The following is a 26,790-nucleotide window of genomic DNA, read 5'->3' as shown; positions in this document are numbered from 1 at the left end:
TCTGTGTTACATGATCCTGATCAATGGGTACAATTCAAGTACATGAAGCTCACCTGCACACACTGCATTGAAATGAGTGGCAGTTATGCAATATACTACAGAATTATTTCTATAGGTTGGACATGGACAGTCACATCAGTCAATATTTCCCTCAGGCAAAATTTTGGTGGTAGCCCTGGATTTATTGTTCTAACTAGAGGTGGTGCATTGAAAGTACGGAACAGCCAGTATCTCTGACAGAGCCACACCTTTAAAGAGGGCTGGTGTAATCCCAAGGCAAGAGGGGGCCTGACACCTCTTCTATGCTTCTGGCAGCACTGGGCTCCACCAGCAACCTGGGACTGCCAGCTGGATGGGACCTTCTCATTAGGAATACAGATGCAGGCGGCTCTCCTTCTCAGTGGCCAGCAGGTACAACAACAGCATTCAAGATTTCGGGTATTGTCATAAACATATATATGAAAACATAAAGCTATGGGCAGGAGGTCTAGAGGGTTGAGCCTCCATTTGCCTGAAGATAACATCCGAAGGTCACCAGTTCGAGGCCACCGGCACCGTGCGACCTTGAAGCAGCTGACAAGCTGAGCCGAGTTATTCCATCTGCTCTGAGCGTGGGAGGATGGAGGCCAGAATGTGTGACCAGATCAAGAAAGAAACATCTGAATGTTGTGGTTTCTTGAAAGATAGAAACCTTCTTTCAAATTGTAAAAATCCCTATGGGGTTTTAAATTGCCTGCCTATGTAAACCGCCTTGAATAAAGTCTGAGGAGAAATCTGAGGACCAAGAAAGGCAGTATAGAAATACCTGTATTATTATTATTATTACTATGGATAGAAATTGCAACCATTTCTAACTGCTCTTCGTCAGTATGTAACTGTAAATTCAGAAGTGCAGGATTTATGACACCCCTTGTTTGCTGCACCACAGTCACGGCACAAGCCTGACTGGACCAGCCGAGGCTGTCACAAACATGTAAAGCATGTTACAGCAGCCTGGCAGTTAGGCACGCCAGCAGGTAGGCCTGTGCTGCCCTGCTGGCACCAGAGTAAGAGGAAATGCCCACTAGAGCAAGTAAGAGCTGCTCCAAGAGCATAGGGATTGGGGGGAGAGCGGGAAGGAGTGTGACAAGGTGAGGGAGGGACCGGTGATGAACATCTCAGGTCCCCAGAAGGGGGGCGGGATTGGCAGCATCAGCACACACTGAATCCTATCCCCCCATCCTGAAAACCTGACAAGAGGCAGCTTGGACTTGCACCGGTCATTTAGAGGGTGCAGATCTGAGTTGTCCCATTGAGCAGGCTGGGGCTTTACCCGGGGTACGGGGACAAATGTCTCCTTACCTTGAGGAGGCCTCCAGCCTGCTCAACTCACACTTAGGATACAGCACCTGCCCAGCTGCATCGGCACAGGTTAGAACTGGACTGCACGACTATATAACAAAAGGCGCACCCATAACCAACTTTCCAGCACTGAGGTAAGGGCAACACAACTCTGTGGTAAGGGAACAAACATTGACTTACCTTGAGGATGCCTCCATGACTGCCCCCCCCCCAACTGCAGGATGCAGCACATGCCCCACTGGCACAGCTATGCCAGTGCTGGAAAGTTGGTTAGGATTGCGCCCAAAGAGACATTGCTCCAGTGGTCTCAAGAAAATGTAAGGTCCCATCATGGGAGTTGGCCAGCTCTCTGGCTGCTCCAATCCAAAGCCAAGTATTTGCTTGAAGGTCAAGACACAGAGAAATACTCAAACCGACTGCCTGAAAGCAGAATCAGAAGCAATGTTGTGATCTTTGCAGCCGCCCTTTGAGAAAATATTCATTCTGAAGCTTGGGATTATCAAAGAAAGACCTGCTATTTCAGAAGTGTTGAATGATGACGCCTTGGGAGGTGTGAAATTACAAGTCTCCTGGCTTAGAGACAGGCTTTGTAGCAACTGTGGCTTGCCACTGCAGGAATGGGGAAGACTAAATGTACTATTTCTTGTCATCTGTAACTTCCAAAGAGCTGACAAGGGGTTTTTCTTTCTGTAGTTCTGGACAGGTAAATGCAATCAATCCCTTTATCAGTTGCATAGTTGGCTAACGGCTTAGAAATAAGGAAAGGCTTAAATGGGATTGTAGTGTTGTAACTAACTTACTGACAAGTACATGTCCTTGCCTTGCGACATATGATTGACAGAAAGCAGACCACAATAATTCCCAGCCCCTTTGCATTTTTCCCCCCAAGTTACCTTGGCTGTGTATAAATGCAACATAACTGAGCCAAAGTGCACCAGCAAGCTCAGAGCCGACTTGAAGGTCCTCAAGACTGGTAAGAGGAATACCTTGTACTCTTCAAAATTTTCATAAAGTGGATGTACCTTAAAAGTGCAGGTGGGAAGTTAAATGTGCCCGGATTTTTTTCCTTTGTCTTTCAGTTCCATTGGTGGAAGATCCTTTCTAAGCATTGCAAATGGATGCCAGAAAGTCTTATGCCTCTCTAGTGCAAGGGGTTAACTCTTTTGACTTCACTGGAGAGTTCCAGCCCGGTGAGCTTCTGCTCACAGGAGACAAAGCTTTTGCAGTGCTTGTGAGTTCCAATGGGCAAGTCCTCATTGCGGCTTCCCAGTATGGGAAGGGCCGGATGGTGGTTGTCCCACACGAAGACATCCTGAAAACTCCCCAGTTCTTGCCGTTTGTTAAGAATGCTGTGCAGTGGCTCAAGCCCTCCGTGGCCGCACTGGTGGGTGTCCACGCAAGCTTGGACCCCTTCTCTCAAATGCTTCTCAGTGGTGGCCTGAAAGTGCAGCCAGATGCCACCCTTGGCCCTTCCCTCGGGGTATATTGCACGGAGGCCTATGATGACACACCCGCTGATGAACTTGTGCAGTTTGTCAAGAGAGGCGGGGGGCTGCTCATCGCAGGGCAGGCCTGGTACTGGGCCAGTCAGCACGGCATGGAGAAAGTGCTGCTTGAGTTTCCTGGAAACAAGGTGACGAGTGTGGCTGGTGTGTACTTCACTGGCAACGTGGGAGAAAAGGAGAGCGTCCCAGTGTCCAAAGAGATGCCAAGAATTCCACTCATCACTCAGTAAGTGTCTCTCGTCTCTTTTTCTTTGTGGGAGGAGGAATCATCTTGTCTATCTCAGTGGTGTAGCGAGAGGCCGTCGCACCCAGGGCACTGATGTTGTTACGTCATGATGTTGCATGACATCAACATCACTTCCAGGTTCTCCTCACCCCAGGAGCCATGGTGTGGCGGCCTTGCGATCCAGCCATGTGATTCTGGTGCCCTTCTCTGGATTACCTCCTTGTGTTTCGGCAGCCTCACGGTCTGGCTGCTGCCGCTTTCCTCCTCCTTTTGAAGTTCAACAAGAGTCTCCACTTGCTTGACTTTAATAGAAACTGTTCTGTTGCGCCTCCCTTCGGGTGGCGCCCAGGTCATGTACCATGCCTTAGATACGCCAGTGGTCTATATCTAGTCTAGGATTTGAAAACCTTTTTAGTTTAAGAAAACAGCAAAGGCACTTATAAATGCACTCATGTATCAAAATGCATGGAAATAGCTCTGTTAAGGTGCCTGCCTTAACTTCCATTGGATATGCAGTAAGCAGTAAACACATGAATGACTGTGCACCTACACTTTCCCCAGATCTTTCAGCCTTAATCTTGTTGGGATAGTGCCTATGGAAGCAGAACAGATGAAGGGAAGCAAAGTTGACAGATGGAAGATATAGAAAAGGGTGCTAGACAGTGGGTAGACGGACATAGGAGCAATGTCTATATCACCTGAGGTGACACACAAGTCAGCAAGCAAAAGGAAGAGGTAAGGCCCACATTTGTGAACACATTTGTATAAGACTGCCTTTGGCAATATGTTGGCTCCATTTAAAATGTACCCACATAGCAGCCTTCTGGATCAGGAGGACCTCTGTCTAATCCAGGACCCGTTTCCAGACAGCTCCCCAAAACTTTGACCCTCTTGGAAGCTGGTGGAAAAGAGAGACAGAGCTGGGTTTTATCCATGTACTGGTGACAGCTAACTCCAAATCCCCAGATGACCTCCCCCAGTGCCTGCATGTACATGTCAAACAGCACGAGGAACTAGGATATATCCCTGTGGCGCCCCACAAGTCAACAGCCAGGGTATGCAAAAGGTATCCCCCGGCTTCACCATCTGGGTCCAATCTGCCAAGAAGAAGTAGAACCATTGTAAAACTCTGCCTGTAAACCTCAGCTCAGCAACATGAGTTATATTCAGACATTATAAAACAGTCCCTAATCACGGGGAGAATCTCTCCCTACAAACATTCAGACACTGTCAACTTGGTGGGCAGGGAAGTAAGGTACAGAGCACAGCAAGTAGGGCTTTCTAGACACTGTGAAACATTGAGACTCTTTGAGGTCCATCTAGCCTGCCAAGGACAATAATATGCTGGTTTACAATAGGCATTTTCCAGTATAAGAATTAATTTTGGGATTTTTTTTCAGGCATGGATTAGACACTCAGAGTGATTTAAAGGCTCTTCTGAATGGAGTGACCAGATTCACTTTTCAAGGTGGTGTCCCATCTTCACTGCTAATCCATGGAAATTTGGCATTTCCAGTTGGCATAGATGACTCTCAGCAGTCATTTGTTGCAGCTGCTTACTATGGCAGAGGGCGCATCATCGTCACCTCTCACGAAGACCTGTTTACCAAACCATCCATGAAAACTTTCATTCTCAATGCTGTCCGCTGGCTCAGTTCTGGAAAGGGAGGGAAGATTGGCATTGAAGATGACCTCCAGGAGCTTTTCTTCATCTTAGATCAGGAAGGGATCCCATGCGAGCTGACAAATCTTAAAGATGGCCTTAGCGTATATTGTTGCACATCCTATAGTGATGGAGAGGTTGAAAAAATCCATGAGTTTGTCTCTGAAGGAGGCGGTCTCCTGATTGGGGGACAAGCCTGGTCATGGAAAGGGGAAAATCCTGGTTTGAATGTGATTGCTGAGTACCCAGGAAACAAGATCCTTAACAAATTTGGAATTGGAATCCTTGGAAAAGACCTTGACTTATCCAATCAAAGCTACCCAGCTGGACAGGCCAGGGACGTTGCTTCGAGTTATCACTTCCGGAGAACACTCTTCCAATTCCAGCAACATATTCAGAACAAACAAGCTTTGAAGGCACCATATTCTTCCTGGGTTAAGAAGCTGGGGCAAGATTCTGCTGAATTCATGAAGATTCCATCGGCCAACTCCCCTCCTTTCTCCTCTGTCCAGGAAGAACTGATGCAACTTATCCAGCTTGCTGGGATTCCTGAAGTTAGTGCCAGCAAGCCCATCAAATCCAATTCCGAGGAAGCCTTTATACTCGCTTTGGCTGTGGAGTGCTACAACAACCTCCCAGAATTCCAAAAGCTAGTGCCCAGCCTGAATCAAAATCTGGCAACAGATTACCCTACATCCCCACCTCAGACTATTCGGATAAATGGAAGGAATGATGGTAAGACTTTTATTGCACTTGTTTTCAGTGCGGCTGACTGGCTTTGCAGATCTCAACCAGGTAGGCTTGCTAGCTGTGTATTTGCTGTGAGCCGGGAACAAAAATCCTAACCTTACTTTACATTTGCGTTTAACTGCCTCTTAATAGTTAAATTCAATAGAGAAGCCACTTTCACAGAGATTTTCATTATCACTGGAAAGGATAAACCACATTTTTTCGGAGTCGGCCCAACCCACCCTCCTATCAAGAAAACCCTCAACATTTCAGTCATGATTCATTGGGCATTTTTATGCAAGCCAAGCTGTTATTTTGGATAACTTCCACCTATAATAGAGGTGGATTAAAAGTTCTGTCTGACCTCTGTTGTAAAGATGGCTAATGTATACAAAGACCTCTGAACAGGTGAAATATGGACTTTTACATGCTGGCGTGCTCAGGCCTTTTCGACACTGGAACAGTGTTCCTGTGTTGTGAAATGACTGCCAATGTTGGGTGCATCACTTCCTCAGCAGCCATTTTGCCTGTGCTGCCACAAAAGGTGGTGGCGCCACAGCCTCATCACCAGAGCCCTCCAAGCCTGCAAGAGCTATCAGTGGGGGAGAGTGTAACAGTGGGGGGGCACTGGGGCTGTGTGTTGTGGGCAGATGGTGGGCTGGTATCAGAGGAGCCTTCTCCACTGATATCTTGACCACTGTTTTGCCCTTGACATGCTCCCCCAGGTCTGCTCAGACTTGCACCAGCAAAATAGCTGGTGTAGATCTGAGGAGGCCATGTGGGCACAGGGTAGGGTCAGTAAAGAGATGTTTACTTACCTCTCCACCCCCGCAATGAAGCCTGTACTGTTGGGACTGCACCTGGAGTGCAGCATTTAGTTAGAACTGGGGCCAAAATGAAGCTTAGAGTACAATTCTACCATTGATCATTTGCATTTTGATTGTGGGATTATTATATAGCATAAGAACATAAGAATAGCCCCACTGGACCAGGCCATAGGCCCATCTAGTCCAGCTTCCTGTATCTCACAGCGGCCCACCAAATGCCCCAGGGAGCACACCAGATAACAAGAGACCTCATCCTGGTGCCCTCCCTTGCATCTGGCCTTCTGACATTGCCCATTTCTAAAATCAGGAGATTGCGCATGCACATCATGGCTTTTAACCCGTAATGGATTTTTCCTCCAGAAACTTGTCCAATCCCCTTTTAAAGGCGTCTAGGTGCCACATCCTGTGGCAAGGAGTTCCACAGACCAACCACACACTGAGTAAAGAAATATTTTCTTTTGTCTGTTCTATCTCTCCCAACACTCAATTTTAGTGAATGTCCCCTATGTGAGCCACCTTGAATAAAGTCAGAGGAGTAATCTGATGACCAGAAAGGCAGTATATAAATACCATTATTATTATTATTATTATTATTATTATTAATATTATTATTGGACAGTGGTGTAGCTAGAGGGGGAAGCAAAGCACAAAGTTTTGTAGGGAGTCTCACTGCGGTGTGCAAGCAGCCCCTCCCCCTCCCCTTTGGAGCCATTCTGGAAGGGAGAACCAAAAGGGACCAGTTGGGGGCATGCTGAGTTTGGGGGCAGGTATCCGCATCAGCAGGGCCTCCAATATTCTATGCCCCCATCCCAGCCTCGAGATGCCCCTCCCAGACCCACTCAGATATATACTAGTCAAAGGACTGGCACAGATCTGAGTAGACTGATTGGAGACCACGATGCAGCACAGTAGGGAAGTAAATAATTATTTTCCTCCTCCATGTCATGGCCCGTGTCAAGTATGCAGTAGAGGTCATGCTAGCGCTACTGCACACTATGGACTTGCTGAGGGTAGGATTGGGTAGCAAAATCACATTTGAAGTCTGCCTCCCAGAGGCATGAAAATCAGAAATGGAACTAAACAGAATGGACTGTTTAATTTATACCACACGTTCTTTGACTTATAGACAATTATTTTCAACTTGAGGGTAGTTGAACATAATTGAACACAATAACATCCACAAGGTCGCCAGTTCGAGGCCACCGGCACCGTGCGACCTTGAAGCAGCTGACAAGCTGAAGCTGAGCTAGTGGGAGGATGGAGGCCAGAATGTGAAGCCAGATCAGAATGAAACACCTGAATGTAGTGGGTCTTGAAAGAAAGAACCTTCTTTCAATTGTAAAAATTCCTATTTAATAAGGGATTTAAATAGCCTGCCTATGTAAACCGCCTTGAATAAAGTCTTGAATAAAAACCAAGAAAGGCAGTATATAAATACCTGTACTACTATTATTATTATTATTATTATTATTATTATTATTATTATTACTACAGGAAGTGAAGCCTGGAGAAGCACAGGCCTCTATGTTCCCCCAGGGAAAACGGCCGTCTTGTCGTTTCCGCCCACTGCCGTCAGTGGAAACCTGCAGGTACAAATTTACCTACGATAATGTCGGTTGGATTACAGACAATAACTTTTTTCCCATTTTAAAATATTGTGATCAGCTTACCTATGTCCACGCCAGTGACTTTCAGCCTTTTTCATTTCACAGCACACTGACATGGCGCTAAAATTTTCAGGGCACACCATCGGTTTTTTGGCAATTGACAAGGCATGCCGCATTGCCAGTGGGGTGCTCACATCTCCCAACTAATAAATGCAGCAGACCTGTGGACCATTCACAGCATGACACAGTGGTTGAAAATTGCTGGTCTACACTGGTATTGCTTTCTTCCCACACTTACACTAAGTAAGATTCCCCATTGTTTCGTAGTGGTGGCTACTTTTAATCCATACTGTCCTGCAGTTACACTGTTCCCCAGGGAACATGGGCAAATCATCCACTGCAAGGAGACCTACCAGGACCTACACCCTAAGAAGATGTACACTTTTTCACAATAAAAATGAAGTGCCATGATTGGGGGTTCTGAAAACAGAATTGCCATTCATTGCCATTTGCTCCATTTTTTTTTCAGTGACATACTTGCTTCAGATTCAGGCTCAGTGCACATGCCTAGCCTCAAATCAGGTCAACAGTCCCTCTATACCTCTCCTTCTGCTACTATAAATCTTTCTAGTAGAGCCCCAGACCCATTGCTCTGTGGATGTCCGTGCCTTTTAGATCAATGCATATTAGAAAATTATCAGGTTGAAGAGTTCTGACTCCAATCCTCAAAAATCAACCCCATAATCTCCTCCAACTCTGAGGCCTGGGGAAGATCACACAAAATTAATTCAGTGTGCTTGAATACAACATATGTGTACAGAAAATGTCAGCAGGAATTCTGATGCTTGAAGTTCTTGAAAGTACACAGCTTCTGATTGGCTCCAGCAAATCCCACAGGATCTGGATACTGAACAGAGATACAGAGATACAATAAAATAATCTAGGGGTAAGGTGTTTCCCTTTCCTCTTCCCCAAATTGGGTGCTGCTGTGACTCGCCATGGGTCCACACTCTGGTGTCCTATGCCCTGAGCTTTAGGAGACCAGGCAGCCCTAAACCAACCTCATGGGGTTGTTCTGAGCATAAAATATGGCAATCCTGCACACTGCCCTGAATTCCTTGAATGAAAACTGGGTAAACATGTGACCATTATGGAAGTTCTTCAGATCGTCCACACCACTATACAGCCAATGCTAATTTGACTCTAGCATTAAATTAGAGGCATGGATCTAGGATTTGATTTTCTCCTTCCAGTTTCAGCATAAAATCCTCCTGGCATGTCAGAAGGTTATATCAGATCGTGTAATGCTCAACAGTCTGCTTCTTTTGTAGTGAATTTCTGAATGGTAGCATCAGGCTTCCTTTTTCCAGGTTCAAATTGGTTGCCATTCAGATGATCTCAGTGATGCTGAAGAACTGAAACGTGCTCCAGTAGTAATAAGACGGTTTGAAGTTAAGAATCCGAGGATGGAAGTCTCCAGCTTATGGGGTGGTCTGCTATATATCATCGTGCCAGAGAAGTCTTCCATGGGCCACATCTCTGTTACCATAGAAGGGGCAGTCCAAGCTCCTTATTTCAAGCATGGTAAGCAGGGAAGAGAAAAGAAAGAAAACATTATTTTGGAACAGTTGTCAAAGTTTGTTTGAATGCACTGTACAGGGTTTGGCAAACTGGGAGAAGCTCAACTGAACCCAGCAGACATTCACAGTCTGTTATGCTATATGCCCTAGGCCTGTAAAGAATTTACAGGCTGGATAGAGCAAGGCCCTGATGTCTTGGCCTGCATACAGTGTAGCATCATGGGAGTGGCTGATGCAATACCTTGTCACCAGATGGTGAGTCATAGTATCACCAGACTGTAGCCCGCCTCTGATTGGCCAGTGCCTGTATATACTACAGCCTGTGCAAGCTGCTATGTGGGAGATGATATGTGGAGTGTCTGCGGGAAGCTGCGTCGGTGTGGTTCGTGATCAGAGTGTCGAGAAAGAGAGCTATCTGTGCTGTTGCTTGCTAAACTGCCTGTGAACTGTAAATATTGTACATACTGCAAGGACATCTGGTGGTGGAGAACTGCCTTGTGTCTCCTTATTTCCCGGGAGTACTTGCCTGACCTTGCGTCTCGGAAGCTGCGGTGTCAGCTGTGTTCTGCAACACAGTCTGATTCTGCCACTCTCTTGCCTCATAGAAAAAGATTTCTTGCCTAAGTCTTGGTTTTCCTGCCCCTTCCCTATTCTGGAAGTGACTCCTGGTTTGAGGACACAGCTTCTTTGGGGCATGTAGGGGCCTGCGGAGGCCTATGAAGTAGGTCACCAAACTGACATGACCCAGAAGAGGCTGTGGGGGGCTCCCGAAAAGGCACTGCAGTGCTACAAGGAGCATCATGTTGCAGCCCAGCACATGGGTTTGCAACTCACTGAACATTGGGCCGTGACCCACAGTTTGCGAAACAATGCTCTAGAGATTGAAGCATGGACTGAACAAACTCTAATTAACCCCATGCAACTCTGATGATCAGTGATTTCAAAATGGCTGCTGCCCTCAGACAGCCTGCTTTGGTTCATTCAGCAGCGTATACCTTTGCTGCTGGTGTCTGATCTGCCTGCAAACATCAGGTGTTTGAAAAGGATCACAGCAACAATCTATCTGTTGATGGTAGGAGTCAAGTAGGGCAGATCAGGGCAGGAGAAGCCCCACATTTGTATTGGTAGCAGATTCAGGACTCCAGACCCAAATGGGCCTGATGGCTTTTATTGTTGCCATCCAAATAATCTCTATTGCCTTCTTTCTGTTATTAGATGCAAATACTGTTAATGGTGCATTCTGTACTTTCTGTAGGCAGTGTTTATTCAGCTCTTCCATTTTCTTATTGCATTTTTATGAATTAAAAATTAACATTCTTACTGGTAACCACGTCAAGATTTTAAAGAAGGGGATGCAGGCAAAATGTTTCAAAATAAATGTGTAAAATGAATATTTTTACTACTGCAACAGGTGAAACCAGCCCTTCCGCATGGCAGAAGACCATCCGCCACTACCCGGCTCGCTGGGCTGAGCTGGAAACGGAGAACGTGATCCTGACGGTGCCTGCAGATGACGTGTGCAAAATAGACAACCCACAGATTCTCCTCTCCATCTGGGACAAGATGATGAGAGCAGTAGCCAAGCTAGCATCGGTCCCTGCTGTTTTCCCCAGGCCAGAGAGAATTGTGGCAGATGTCCAAATATCAGTTGGCAAGTATTTTTTATTATTATTATTATTATTATAATATTATTATTATTATTATTATTAATTTATACCTTGCCTTTTTGCCCAACGGCAAAAGTAGGGTAGTAGACAGTGCTGGGGGAGAGGTAGCGGCTGTGGTGCATGTCGGCACCAACGACGTGGGCAAGTGTAACTGGGAGGTCCTGGAGGCCAAATTTAGGCTTTTAGGCAGGAAGCTGAAAGCCAGGACCTCAAAGGTAGCGTTCTCTGAAGTGCTACCTGTTCCACGCGCAGGGCCAGCTAGGCAGGCGAAGATCAGGTGTCTCAATGCATGGATGAGATGGTGGTGTAGGGAGGAGGGGTTTAGATTCGTTAGGCACTGGGGAACGTTTTGGGACAAGCGGGGCCTGTACAAGAGGGACGGGCTCCACTTGAACCAGAATGGAACCAGACTGCTGGCGCATAACATTAAAAAGGTGGCAGAGAAGCTTTTAAACTGATCCCTGGGGGAAGGCCAACAGGAGCAGAGGGGCATCCGGTTCGGGACTCCTCATCCCTATGGGATGAGGATGGGGAGCTTAGAGAACAACAAGACAAAGGCAGAGTAGGAGAAGAAATTGGGAAAGGTAGCGTGATGGGATGTGATAGACGGTTTGGCACAATGAGGGGACGTGGGGACAAAGGAGCGAATAAGCAGCGCATCCTGGGGCATTCCGTGTACAAATGCTTTTATGCGAATGCCCGAAGTCTACGAGCAAAGGTGGGAGAACTGGAATATCTGGTGACAAGGGAAAATATTGACATAGTGGGTATAACGGAAACCTGGCGGAATGCGGAGAATCAGTGGGATACCGCAATCCCGGGCTATAAACTCTACAGGAGGGACAGGCAGGGGCGTGTTGGAGGTGGGGTGGCCGTTTATGTTAAGGAAGGGATAGAAAGAAATGTAAGAAGGTGATACGGGAGGCCAAGCGAGACTATGAGGAATGCATGGCCAGCAACATTAAGGGGAATAATAAAAGCTTCTTCAAATACGTTAGGAGCAGGAAACCCGCCAGAGAAGCGGTTGGCCCTCTGGATGGTGAGGGAGGGAAAGGGGAGATAAAAGGAGACTTAGAGATGGCAGAGAAATTAAATGAGTTCTTTGCATCTGTCTTCACGGCAGAAGACCTCGGGCAGATACCGCTGCCCGAACGGACCCTCCTGACCGAGGAGTTGTCAGATAGAGGTTAAAAGAGAAGATGTTTCAGACCTCATTGATAAATTAAAGATCAGTAAGTCACCGGGCCCTGATGGCCTCCACCCAAGAGTTATTAAGGAATTGAAGAATGAAGTTGCAGATCTCTTGACTAAGGTATGCAACTTGTCCCTCAAAATGGCCATGGTGCCAGAAGATTGGAGGATAGCAAATGTCACACCTATTTTTAAAAAGGGAAAGAGGGGGTACCCGGGAAACTATAGGCCGGTCAGCCTAACATCCATACCGGGTAAGATGGTGGAATGCCTCATCAAAGATAGGATCTCAAAACACATAGATGAACAGGCCTTGCTGAGGGAGAGTCAGCATGGCTTCTGTAAGGGTAAGTCTTGCCTCACAAACCTTATAGAATTCTTTGAAAAGGTCAACAGGCATGTGGATGTGGGAGAACCCATGGACATTATATATCTGGACTTTCAGAAGGCGTTTGACACGGTCCCTCACCAAAGGCTACTGAAAAAACTCCACAGTCAGGGAATTAGAGGACAGGTCCTCTCATGGATTGAGAACTGGTTGGAGGCCAGGAAGCAGAGAGTGGGTGTCAATGGGCAATTTTCACAATGGAGAAAGGTGAAAAGCGGTGTGCCCCAAGGATCTGTCCTGGGACCGGTGCTTTTCAACCTCTTCATAAATGACCTGGAGACAGGGTTGAGCAGTGAAGTGGCTAAGTTTGCAGACGACACCAAACTTTTCCGAGTGGTAAAGACCAGAAGTGATTGTGAGGAGCTCCAGAAGGATCTCTCCAGACTGGCAGAATGGGCAGCAAAATGGCAGATGCGCTTCAATGTCAGTAAGTGTAAAGTCATGCACATTGGGGCAAAAAATGAAAACTTTAGATATAGGCTGATGGGTTCTGAGCTGTCTGTGACAGATCAGGAGAGAGATCTTGGGGTGGTGGTGGACAGGTCGATGAAAGTGTCGACCCAATGTGCGGCGGCAGTGAAGAAGGCCAATTCTATGCTGGGGATCATTAGGAAGGGTATTGAGAACAAAACGGCTAGTATTATAATGCCGTTGTACAAATCTATGGTAAGGCCACACCTGGAGTATTGTGTCCAGTTCTGGTCGCCACATCTCAAAAAAGACATAGTGGAAATGGAAAAGGTGCAAAAGAGAGTGACTAAGATGATTATGGGGCTGGGGCACCTTCTTTATGAGGAAAGGCTACGGCATTTGGGCCTCTTCAGCCTAGAAAAGAGACGCCTGAGGGGGGACATGATTGAGACATACAAAATTATGCAGGGGATGGACAGAGTGGATAGGGAGATGCTCTTTACACTCTCACATAATATCAGAACCAGGGGACATCCACTAAAATTGAGTGTTGGGCGGGTTAGGACAGACAAAAGAAAATATTTCTTTACTCAGCGTGTGGTTGGTCTGTGGAACTCCTTGCCACAGGATTTGGTGCTGACGTCTAGCCTAGATGCCTTTAAAAGGGGATTGGACAAGTTTCTGGAGGAAAAATCCATTATGGGGTGCAAGCCATGATGTGTATGCACAACCTCCTGATTTTAGAAATGGGTTATGTCAGAATGCCAGATGCAAGGGAGGGCACCAGGATGAGGTCTCTTGTTATTTGGTGTGCTCCCTGGGGCATTTGGTGGGCCGCTGTGAGATACAGGAAGCTGGACTAGATGGGCCTATGGCCTGATCCAATGGGGCTGTTCTTATGTTCTTATGTTAAGGTGGCTTACAAACACTTTAAAAAATACAACATTAAAAACAATCATTAAAAACAATTTACAATAATTAGAAAATCTAACAAACAAACAAACCCCATGGATTTTCATATAAAAAGCAAGAAGCAAGAATGCCAGCCAGCCTGTTAACAATTAAAAGTACTAACGAGTCCACCTGTATGTGGGTGAAAATGGTAACACTGATGTCTTGTGTAACATCACGGTGTTGAACAAAGCATTAGCTAAGTTAACATTTTTCAACTGGTGGTACACATACCACTGGGGGTATGCAAAGTGCTGTCCAGTGGTATCTGTGGCACCCCAGACCCCCGCCAACCGGAAGTGAGATAGATACCACAATGCTACAGACACTGGTAAGAGGTTCCGCTTGGTGGACAGAGCTCCAGCACATGGTCTTCATGTGCTTGAAAAAGCCCTCCCATCCGCCCTGAGCCTCTTATTGGTGTCTTCTGTGTTGCTGCTTCCCAACTTGCAAGTAACTGGTGACGATGATGGTACTTCTCTGGCAGGCGGGCCATTGGAAGTGGTACATCTGGGGACAAAGGCCAGAAAATGCAGGCTTAAGTTCTCTAAAAACATCCCAAGAATAATTACTATGATCAAATGGGATGTACACGCATGTTTTGGATTTAAATCTCAAGTTGCTAGAACTCAACATGTTGGATTTTCCTCCCTTCTCTGTCGTTGTCTTTCACTAAGAGCCCAATCCTATCCTTGGCTGGTCCATAGCATTCAGCCTGCATCAGCTTGGCCTCCGCTGCACGCTGTGGACAGCTGAGAGTCAAAGAATTGTTTACTTACCTACTCCATTGTGCCATGGTCTCCATAACAAATGAACAGCCCTGTGGAAGATGGGCCTTCACTGAGTATATACTGTAGTTGCATCATGTTTCCATCACAACTGGTTGAGCAGAAAAGGAACTCACTAGAGTTATCACTGCTTCTAAAGACTGGCTCTCCAAGACTTTGCATTTAAGTCCAACCTGGTTCTGCAATTTCAGGGTCTGCGTGCTTACGGAGGAATCAAACTCTTTCCATCATTGTTCACCCAGGGACGATTCCTTGGGCTTCCATGTGGAAGTATGTGCCTGATTGATGTCTCTACCTCCCCACTGTCACCCTCTCTAGGTTGGATGCATTCTGGATATCCCATCATGCTTCATTTGGATTCAGTGCATGAGATGATAGATGTGCAGTCCATACATGACAACGGCCTCTGGGGCCCCATTCATGAGTTGGGTCACAACCAGCAGCGGAGCGGATGGGATTTCCCACCCCATACCACAGAAGCCACCTGTAATCTCTGGTCTGTCTATGTGAATGAGACCGAGTTGAACATCCCGAGAGAAAGAGCCCATGAGGAGCTTTCTCTGGAGCGCAGAAAAAAGAGGATTGAGGAATATATTCGAAATGGAGCTCAGCTGAAGGATTTTGAGACGTTCACTGCACTGGAACCTTATTTGCAGGTAAAACGCAACAGAAAGCATGATAACCCTCCAATTCTTAGCACGTTTACCCAGAAGTGCAATTGGGGTGCAATGGCCCAATCCCATTCTCTTCCTCTGCCAGAGAAACATGAGTTTCGCCGGCATGCATTATTGCAAAAGGGCCATAAAGTACATTATGACAGTGTGTATTCTAGCAGCACGGACAGGAAGGCCAGAGCCTTCCTGTTGGTGCCGGTTTGTGTAAGGACGCCTGCCATAGCAGGTAAGTCTAGCTCGGGGGGGGGGGCAAGGACAAGGGAAGAGTGGGGAGGAATGCAATGGGCCGGGGGGGGCTGTGACAGGATGGGTGAATAAGGTCCATAATGGGGGCAAAATCAGTAGTTCAGGCGCACATATTCCATCCTCCCAGGGGAGATATCCTATCCCCATTCGCAGGCCTGATCCATCAACATATGGATCAACTCAGATTCGTGTCAAAGATATTCCAAAAACTGCACAGGGCAGCATGTGTTATTGAGTTAAAGATGAGCTTCACACAATTTACAAGTAAGGTATTGTAGGCAAAAAAGGATATACTTGTGGAAACAGCATAACTGCTCCAAAAACCACAGCCTAGAAAAGCATAGAGGAAGATGACGTGCTCAGTCATTGGGGTGACATTCTGAAAGTGCTTAAGGCAATGTTTCTCAAACTGTGGGTCAGGACCCACTAGGTGGGTCACAAGCCCATTTCCGGTGGGTCCCCATTCATTCCAATATTTTATCTGTAATATATTAGACTTGTAATATATTATCTGTAATATATTGATGCCAGATGTATGTGACTGCATCTAGGGAAATGTTACAGACCTGTACCTTTAACAGACTACTTTGTATATGCTTTTAACAATGATGGTCAATGGGACTTACACCTGGGTAAGTATGGGTAGGATTGCAGCCTAGGATTGTTAAAAATTCTCCTGTTTGATGATGTCACTTCTGGGCATGTCATTACTTCTGGTGGGTCCTGACAGATTCTCATTCTAAAAAGTGGGTCCCAGTGCTTAATGTGTGAGAACCACTGACCTAAGGCATAGCTCCAGTGTAGATGTAACTAGATTAACAGTCACCCTCCCCTTTCTGGGAAATCCTGGGAAATGTAGTTCTGGGAGGAGAGGTGAAACATCACCTTCAGTGAAGTCTCAGCATCTTACCAAACTACAATTCTAGAATTCTTAGGTGGGAGTTCTTAAGTGGGAACCTATTGCAACTGAAGTGGTATAAAATGGATATGTTTGTAGTATGCATTTTCCCTAAGAGAAGCTCTGAATAAATATTATCTTACTTTCAGCTTCAAGAGGCATTTGGGTGGGAGCCCTACATGCGGATTTTTGCCGAGTACCAACACATGACCCAAATCCCAGATGACAATGAATCCAAGATGAATCTGTGGGCAGAAAAGTTCTCTCAGCAAGTGAAGAAAAACTTGGCTCCTTTCTTTAAAGCTTGGGGGTGGCCTATTAAGAACGAGCTTTCTCAGAAGTTGGCCAGGTCCTTTCCCACCTGGGCAGATAATCCAATGAAGCAGTATGAGCAGCAGTGAAATTACAGGTTGGCTGTGAGTCACAAAATCATGTTTGCTGGCATTCAAATAACTAGTCATTACATAGCAGAACCTTGAATGATTTGAGTTTTATGATTTCACTATTACTTTTTGAAAGTAAAGGCCGGTCACTATATTAGAGTCTAATCTGAAATGGTCTCCTTATCCATTTGGCATCACAGTCACACACCCTTCAGGAATCAAGAAAAGCATATGGAAGAAACAGTTAAGTTCCACTGACTGGCTTCAAATATTGGCCTTTACTGTATTTCTTACGGACGGCTATATTTTGCTTGTCTTTTGTGCTATAAGCACTAAGTACTCACAGTGCTGAACAAGTATATGCCTTTTTTAAAACACCTTTATTCTTTCTCTTCTGGGACTTATAATGTACTTCTGAACCATAATAAAGGTGCTCATGCTGAGTCAGTTGTGTATTGGTCTGTTTGCCTATATACAGTACACCCTTTATGTTGCTACACTTGTGGTGAATATTGGCACTTCCTATTCATGATATCTGAACAATTCCTTATATCTGCACCGGCTGGATGACTGGGGGAGATTCACCAGTGTTTCCCGCTGAGCGTTGGGGTGGCATTCTGATGTAGGAGGATGGGGGGAAAGTGGGAGGGGACGAAACTGGGCAGGAGGAGGGTAAGCAGGAGGATGGTTCAGGCCCAGGAGGGGGGCAAAGACAGAAGCAGAGTTGCAGCCACATCTATCTTCCCTCCCAGGCCTTGGAGTCCCACATAGGTCTCCTTGGTTCTGTGCCAGCGATTGAACTGGCGCGGAGTAGTGTAGATCCATAGGGGCTGTGGAGGCCCAATGCGGGTCAAGGAACTGATGTTCCCTTACCCTCTGGCTGCATCCCAGGCTCTTACCAAGCCCTAGCATCCTAATACCTTAATCTAGGACATGTTTGTTCTGAAAAGGTCAGCACCATGTCAGAGTGCTGGATTCTTTCAAACAGAGTGGCCTTCTCTGCCCCTCACAGCAGCCATACAACCAGCAAACGCCTTTGCCTTGTGAGGAGGAGAAGAAAAAGGAGAAAAGTCAGCCACATCCTTAAGTACTAGCACCTCCTAAGTTGAGTGGCCCCCTCCCCCCAGCGAAGAGGACCCAGGAAGAAAGCAAACGGATTAGCAGCTAGTGCACAGACAGCCTGCCTTCCCTGCTCCCTGCTTTCTTTGGACTGGATCATCTGCTGAACAGGGAAGAATCTTGGTCATTTGTAGAAGCTGCTGCCACCCTGGCCTACAGAAACAAGGCAGAGGAAGGTTGTCTGGGAAACTGCCCCCCCCCAGGAGATCACTGAACCTCAGGGGTTCTTATTAAAAATCAAACCCACAGTAGCATCTACAGGGCAGAAAGACATGACAACCCACAGTATTACTTGTTGTAATGTAACTTGTTGTTACATGACTGCCTTGTTCATATCTGTATTCATCCAGATTGATTTTGAGGCCCTGATCCAAATACTCTTAACTGTAAAAAGGAAGGCTGCTCATGAGTTAAAATCAGAGTGACATCTGCATCTATGGAAATGTTCAGCTCTAGGTCCCCAAAGGAGACACCTTCAATTCTTTCCTCTGCTATTATGATTCTAGCTGGCATCTGTGACAAAACAGTGAGCTTGATTCCCATAAATAAATTTTATTTAAGGCCCTTCCAAGGAGATTACAGACCACAGAAACCAGCTCTCTTCATGTGGGTGTGAGTATTCCTGGTGCCCCATCCGGTTTTTTACTGGTCCACTTGAAATGGATCACTTATAAGTTGACAAGGTTTCCAGAGTTTCTCATGATCTCTGTTAGGGATTCCTGGTTCCTATCACAGAGATAGAAATGATGGCTATGCCAGCTGCATAGATAGGCCTTTGGCTCACAAGGGTCATGTAACTCTCCACAATTAATCTTTCCTCCTTCTCTTGGCTTTATCCACTTTGCTTTCTCAAAGAACTCTCTCCCCTTTATACTCACCACTGAGGACAACTCAAGTACAACAGACCGTAACAGCAAAACTCCTGTCATGATCCACGGAAAGTAAGTGATGGGCACCTGGAACCCAGCTGGAGGCATTTTAGTTCCTGATGAGGCTGAAACGAGAAGGCCCCACTACCACAATTAACTCTGGATGTAAACTCAAGTGTACTTCTTGCAAACTTCTGGTGGTGTAACGTCAGAGCCACTGAGAGTGACACTGGGTCCTGGGCAAGATGCCTGATTGCTTCACAAACCAAATGTTACTACAGTTTTTAAATGAGTTTTAAATTGATCGTTAGCATGAGCAAGACTGAAACTCAATGAAAACATTGATCAGTATGGGATATTCCATTACTTTGAGTAGTGCTACTGTGTTTCTGTTCTTCTACCTCAGCAAAGTCCTCCTCATTTGCTTTCTTCTTCTTCTTAGAATGCACAGGCATCCAAGGACTGGCTTTTCCTATGTCCCATTACAAGAGGCATATGGGGGGGGGGCTACTTAATGCCAAAACACCCATAGACTTGATCCAAGACTACACACTAAACTAGAAGAATTATTTATCTATCACATTTTTATACCCCCTTTCTTCCAAAAGCTCAGGGCAGTATACACTGCTGCTTCCCTACTTTTTTCTTCATAATAACCCTGGCTCTAAGGGGGAGGGGAGGGGCCACTTGCATGCTGTGCTGAGGCTCCCTGCAAAACATAGTGCTTTGCACCCCCTCTAGCTATGCCACTGTGTGGAAGTGTGGGGCAGAGGATGTGGTCTGCCATTGTGGAGACACCCCACACATCCTTCTCCTGTGACAGTCCGGAAGGACGAGAGAGAGAATGTGGAGAAAGTAAATAGTCTTAAGAACCACACATTCTGCTAGGGTGGTGGTGGACAGGTCGATGTAAGTGTCGACCCAATGTGCGGCGGCAGTAAAGAATGCCAATTCTATGCTGGGGATCATTAGAGAAGGTATTGAGAACAAAACGGCTAATATTATAATGCCATTGTACAAATCAATGCTGAGGCCACACCTGGAATATTGTGTCCAGTTCTGGTCGCTACATCTCAAAAAAGACATAGTGGAAATGGAAAAGGTGCAAAAGAGAGCGACTAAGATGATTACGGGGCTGGGGCACCTTCCTTATGAGGAAAGGCTACGGCGTTTGGGCCTCTTCAGCCTAGAAAAGAGGTGCCTGAGGGGGGACATGATTGAGACATATAAAATTATGCAGGGGATGGACAGAGTGGATAGGGAGATGGTCTTTACACTCTCACACAACACCAGAACCAGGGGACATCCACTAAAATTGAGTGTTGGGAGAGTTAGAACAGACAAAAGAAAATATTTCTTTACTCAGTGTGTGGTTGGTCTGTGGAACTCCTTGCCACAGGATGTGGTGACGGCATCTGGCCTGGACGCCTTTAAAAGGGGATTGGACAAGTTTCTGGAGGAAAAATCCATTACGGATTACAAGCCATGATGTGTATGTGCAACCTCCTGATTTTAGAAATGGGCTATGTCAGAATGCCAGATGCAAGGGAGGGCACCAGGATGAGGTCTCTTGTTATCTGGTGTGTTCCCTGGGGCATTTGGTGGGCCACTATGAGATACAGGAAGCTGGACTAGATAGGCCTATGGCCTGATCCAGTGGGGCTGTTCTTATGTTCTTAACTACAATTCCCAAGAGGCCTTGCAGGTCTCTTGTTATCTGGTGTGCTCCCTGGGGCATTTGGTGGCCGCTGTGAGATACTGGTAGCTGGACTAGATGGGCCTATGGCCTGATCCAGTGGGGATGCTCTTATATTCTTATGTTAGTATCATAGATGGTAGGTCGAAGAACTCGGGAGTCTGGGCAGAGTCTCTGCCCGCTAGAGTCCTTCAGGCAGCCCACCAGAGTCCTTCAGGCAGCGTTGCATCCAAAGTTATGGAGGGTATTTTGCATAGGGGTCTCATTCATGAGCACTGTTTGGTTGTACTTGTGAGAACTGGCTCATAATTGTTCTAGTCATTTTAATAAGGGATTCAGCTGAACCAGGGCCTCAGCAGCCTCCTGTTTTTCCTCCAGCCCTGCCACCATAATTGCTTGCTTGTGGCTGTGGCACTGAAGGAAGAGGCAGTTCCTGCCACTCTGAACCTCCTCTCACTTGCTCTCAGGTATTCCAGAAGAGCACAACCTAAAAAGAAAGATCCAGTTGATTCCTATTCCCCAGGGACATGTGGTCAGGGGAGATAGTGGAGGCAGAGCCTCCCTTGTTCTATCAATGACATCCTCCACTGAAAATAGCCAAATAGCCTGAGGTGCCTATTGAAGATTCACATTCTTCCAATGAAAATAACCCCACATACAGGGAGAGACTAGAGCTTGTGGCCGCGAGAGCTCAACCTCAACAATGATTGTGCAGGCACTGGGGCCTCCACGTAGTTTTGGGGTGTGACATCATCACATCACCAAGCTTTGCATGCTGGTGCCTCCCCAGCCGACACACAGACGAACAGGCCTTGCTGAGGGAGAATCAGCATGGCTTCTGTAAGGGTAAGTCTTGCCTCACAAACCTTATAAAATTCTTTGAAAAGGTCGACAGGCATGTGGATGCGGGAGAACCCCTGGACATTATATATCTGGACTTTCAGAAGGCGTTCGACACAGTCCCTCACCAAGGGCTGCTGAAAAAACTCCACAGTCAGGGAATTAGAGGGCAGGTCCTCTCCTGGATTGAGACCTGGCTGAAGACCAGGAAACAGAGAGTGGTGTCAATGGGCAATTTTCACAATGGAGAGAGGTGAAAAGCAGTGTGCCCCAAGGATCTGTCCTGGGACCAGTGCTTTTCAACCTCTTCATACATGACCTGGAGACAGGGTTGAGCAGTGAGGTGGCTAAGTTTGCAGCCGACACCAAACTTTTCCGAGTGGTGAAGATCAGAAGTGATTGTGAGGAATTCCAGAAGGATCTCTCCAAACTGGCAGAATGGGCAGCAAATTGGCAGTTGCGCTTCAATGTCAGTAAGCCCCACTGTGGCATGCAAGCGGCCCCTCCCCCTTTCGGAGACATTCCCAGTTGATAGTGGTGGCCAGGTCATCATAGAATTTGTCTTTGGCTTCTGCTGGACACAAGAGAGTTGGTGCATAAGCACTGATGAGAGTGACAGGTCCTGCTGATGACTGGAGCTGCAGGGACAAAATTCTTTCACTTCCCACAGTAGGTGGGATGATGGATTTCAGCAGGGTATTTCTGAACATAAAGCCAACACCATGTTCCCTGGTTTCTTTGGTGGTTTTCCCTGCCAGAAAAATGAGAAATTTCTCTCCTTGACGGATCCAGAATCTGGCAGCCTCGTCTCTTGAAGGGCGACGATGTCCATCTGCAGTCTGCTCAGCTCCGTGTCGATGACAGCTGTTTTGCGTGCGTTGTCTATTTCTTGCAGGTCATCAGAGAAGCCATCTCTCTGGGTCATCTGGGAATTGACTCTCTGGGTCATCTGGGTCATCTGGTCATCTCTCTGGGTCATCTGGGTCATCTGAGAAGCCATCTCTCTGGTCATCTGGGAATTGGAGAGAGAGCAGTGTTGAGGCAAGCGGAGGATGCAGGGGGAAGGGGAACATAAGAACATAAGAACATAAGAACATAAGAACAGCCCCACTGGATCAGGCCATAGGCCCATCTAGTCCAGCTTCCTGTATCTCACAGCGGCCCACCAAATGCCCCAGGGAGCACACCAGATAACAAGAGACCTCGTCCTGGTGCTCTCCCCTACATCTGGCATTCTGACTTAACCCATTCCTAAAATCAGGAGGTTGCGCATACACATCATGGCTTGTACCCCATAATGGATTTTTCCTCCAGAAACTTGTCCAATCCCCTTTTAAAGGCGTCTAGGCTAGACGCCAGCACCACATCCTGTGGCAAGGAGTTCCACAGACCGACCACGCGCTGAGTAAAGAAATATTTTCTTTTGTCTGTCCTAACCCGCCCAACACTCAATTTTAGTGGATGTCCCCTGGTTCTGGTATTATGTGAGAGTGTAAAGAGCATCTCCCTATCCACTCTGTCCATCCCCTGCATAATTTTGTATGTCTCAATCATGTCCCCCCTCAAGCGTCTCTTTTCTAGGCTGAAGAGGCCCAAACGCCGTAGCCTTTCCTCATAAGGAAGGTGCCCCAGCCCCGTAATCAGCTTAGTCGCTCTCTTTTGCACCTTTTCCATTTCCACTATGTCTTTTTTGAGATGCGGCGACCAGAACTGGACACAATACTCCAGGTGTGGCCTTACCATCGATTTGTACAACGGCATTATAATATTAGCCGTTTTGTTCTCAATACCCTTCCTAATGATCCCAAGCATAGAATTGGCCTTCTTCACTGCCGCCGCACATTGGGTCGACACTTTCATCGACCTGTCCACCACCACCCCAAGATCTCTCTCCTGATCTGTCACAGACAGCTCAGAACCCATCAGCCTATATCTAAAGTTTTGATTTTTTGCCCCAATGTGCATGACTTTACACTTACTGACATTGAAGCGCATCTGCCATTTTGCTGCCCATTCTGCCAGTCTGGAGAGATCCTTCTGGAGCTCCTCACAATCACTTCTGGTCTTTACCACTCGGAAAAGTTTGGTGTCGTCTGCAAACTTAGCCACTTCACTGCTCAACCCTGTCTCCAGGTCATTTATGAAGAGGTTGAAAAGCACCGGTCCCAGGACAGATCCTTGGGGCACACCACTTTTCACCTCTCTCCATTGTGAAAATTGCCCATTGACACCCACTCGCTGCTTCCTGGCCTCCAACCAGTTCTCAATCCACGAGAGGACCTGTCCTCTAATTCCCTGACTGTGGAGTTTATTCAGTAGCCTTTGGTGAGGGACCGTGTCAAATGCCTTCTGAAAGTCCAGATATATAATGTCCACGGGTTCTCCCACATCCACATGCCTGTTGACCTTTTCAAAGAATTCTATAAGGTTTGTGAGGCAAGACTTACCCTTACAGAAGCCATGCTGACTCTCCCTCAGCAAGGCCTGTTCGTCTATGTGTTTTGAGATCCTATCTTTGATGAGGCATTCCACCATCTTACCCGGTATGGATGTTAGGCTGACCGGCCTATAGTTTCCCGGGTCCCCCCTCTTTCCCTTTTTAAAAATAGGCGTGACATTTGCTATCCTCCAATCTTCTGGTACCGTGGCCGTTTTGAGGGACAAGTTGCATACCTTAGTCAAGAGATCTGCAACTTCATTCTTCAATTCCTTAATAACCCTTGGGTGTATGCCATCAGGGCCCGGTGACTTATTGATCTTTAATTTATCAATGAGGTCTGAAACATCTTCTCTTTTAACCTCTATCTGACTTAACTCCTCGGTCAGGAGGGGCCGTTCGGGCAGCGGTATCTGCCCGAGGTCTTCTGCCGTGAAGACAGATGCAAAGAACTCATTTAATTTCTCTGCCATCTCTAAGTCTCCTTTTATCTCCCCTTTCCCTCCCTCACCATCCAGAGGGCCAACCGCTTCTCTGGCGGGTTTCCTGCTTCTAACATATTTGAAGAAGCTTTTATTATTCCCCTTAATGTTGCTGGCCATGCGTTCCTCATAGTCTCGCTTGGCCTCCCCTATCACCTTCTTACATTTCTTTTGCCACAGTTTATGTTCCTTTTTATTCTCTTCATTAGGGCAAGACTTCCATTTACGGAAGGAAGCTTCCTTGCCCTTCACAGCCTCTCTAACTTGGCTGGTTAGCCATGCGGGCACTCTCCTGGATTTAGTGGAACCCTTCTTTCTTTGCGGTATACACCTCTGCTGGGCCTCTATTACTGTTGTTTTAAGCAGCCTCCATGCACTCTGGAGAGACTGGACTCTTTTTACCCTCCCTTTTAACCTCCTTCTAACCAGCCTCCTCATTTGAGGGAAGTCCGCCCGTCGGAAGTCAAGGGTTTTTGTTAGAGATTTGCCTGGTATTCTTCCCCCAACGTGCACATCAAAACGGATCGCAGCATGATCACTGTTCCCCAATGGCTCAGTAACGTTTACATCTCTAACCAGGTCCTGCGTACCGCACAAAATTAAATCCAGAGTCACCTGTCCTCTGGTGGGCTCCTTGACTAGCTGATCTAAGCCACAGTCATTTAGCACGTCAAGAAATCCGGTTTCCTTATCGTGACCAGAACACAAATTGACCCAGTCAATATGAGGATAATTGAAGTCCCCCATGATTACAACCCTGTCCCTCCTTGTCACCTCCCTGATCTGTTTCCTCATTTCAAGGTCCCCATCAGATTTCTGGTCTGGAGGACGATAGCACGCCCCCAGTATTACATTGCTGCACAAGCCTGGTAATTTAACCCACAGAGATTCTACGGTGGAGTCGGACCCACCTTCAATCTCTACTTTGCTGGATTCTATCCCTTCCTTAACATAAAGGGCCACCCCACCCCCAACACGCCCCTGCCTGTCCCTCCTGTAGAGTTTATAGCCCGGGATTGCGGTATCCCACTGATTCTCCGCATTCCACCAGGTTTCCGTTATGCCCACTATGTCAATATTTTCCCTTGTCACCAGACATTCCAGTTCTCCCACCTTTGCTCGTAGACTTCGGGCATTCGCATAAAAGCATTTATACACGGAATGCCCCAGGATGGGCTGCTTATTTGCTCCTTTGTCCCCGCATCCTCTCATTGTGCCAAACCGTCTATCACATCCCTTCACCCTACCTTTCCCAATTTCTTCTCCTACCCTGCCTTTGTCTTGTTGTTCTCTAACCTCCCCATCCTCATCCCATAGGGATGAGGAGTCCCGAACCGGATGCCCCTCAGCTCCTGTCGGCCTTCCCCCAGGGATCAGTTTAAAAGCTGCTCTGCCACCTTTTTAATGTTATGCGCCAGCAGTCTGGTTCCATTCTGGTTCAAATGGAGCCCGTCCCTCTTGTACAGGCCCCGCTTGTCCCAAAACGTTCCCCAGTGCCTAACGAATCTAAACCCCTCCTCCCTACACCACCGTCTCATCCACGCATTGAGACCCCTGATCTCCGCCTGCCTAGCTGGCCCTGCGCGTGGAACAGGTAGCACTTCAGAGAACGCTACCTTTGAGGTCCTGGCTTTCAGCTTCCTGCCTAAAAGCCTAAATTTGGCCTCCAGGACCTCCCAGCTACACTTACCCACGTCGTTGGTGCCGACATGCACCACAGCCGCTACCTCTCCCCCAGCACTGTCTACTAGCCTGTCTAGACGAGAAGTGATGTCCGCAACCTTCGCACCAGGCAGGCAAGTCACCATGCAGTCCTCACATCCGTCGCAAACCCCCCTCTCTATGTTTCTAATAATCGAATCCCCCACTACAAGAAGCCCCCGACCCCCCCTCCCGCCGAGGAGTATCCCGAGTGCACTCGGATACGGGCCCATCCCCTGGAGAAGGGATCCCCCCTAGGGGACTGTTTCCCTCCTCTCCAGGATGACGTCCTCCAGTCCCGAGACTTCCCACCTGGGCAGCCGAGGAGCTGCACGCCTGAGGTTGGGACGAAGCCTGATCGTCCCCGGAAGTCTCCCCACGGTCCTCCTCTGGCTGCCTGCGCTTCTCCAGGTCGGCCACCAAGGCTTCAAGGGAGCAGACGCGTTCCCTGAGAGCCTGGAGCTCCTTGCACCGAGGACACACCCATGACTTATGCCCCAGAGGCATATAATCATACATGTGGCACTCGATGCAGAACACTGGATAGCCCCCACCCTGCTGCTGGCTGTCT

General features: G+C 47.2%; 1 protein-coding gene across 1 annotated transcript; it reads left to right on the top strand.

Moving 5' to 3' along the window:
- The first annotated feature begins 1,735 nt into the window (after positions 1-1,735).
- Positions 1,736-17,469, top strand: LOC136655545 (TRPM8 channel-associated factor homolog). Its single transcript, XM_066632081.1, has 8 exons — positions 1,736-2,314; positions 2,421-3,072; positions 4,473-5,470; positions 7,786-7,880; positions 9,269-9,482; positions 10,890-11,129; positions 15,193-15,530; positions 16,842-17,469. The coding sequence occupies exons 2-8, from the start codon at positions 2,456-2,458 to the stop codon at positions 17,091-17,093; spliced, it is 2,754 nt and encodes a 917-aa protein (XP_066488178.1). The 5' UTR covers positions 1,736-2,314; positions 2,421-2,455; the 3' UTR covers positions 17,094-17,469.
- The last annotated feature ends 9,321 nt before the right edge of the window (positions 17,470-26,790 follow it).

This window comes from Tiliqua scincoides, chromosome 6 (genome assembly GCF_035046505.1).
Source record: "Tiliqua scincoides isolate rTilSci1 chromosome 6, rTilSci1.hap2, whole genome shotgun sequence".
Lineage (NCBI taxonomy): Eukaryota > Metazoa > Chordata > Lepidosauria > Squamata > Scincidae > Tiliqua > Tiliqua scincoides.
This window is presented reverse-complemented; position numbering and strand designations above follow the sequence as displayed.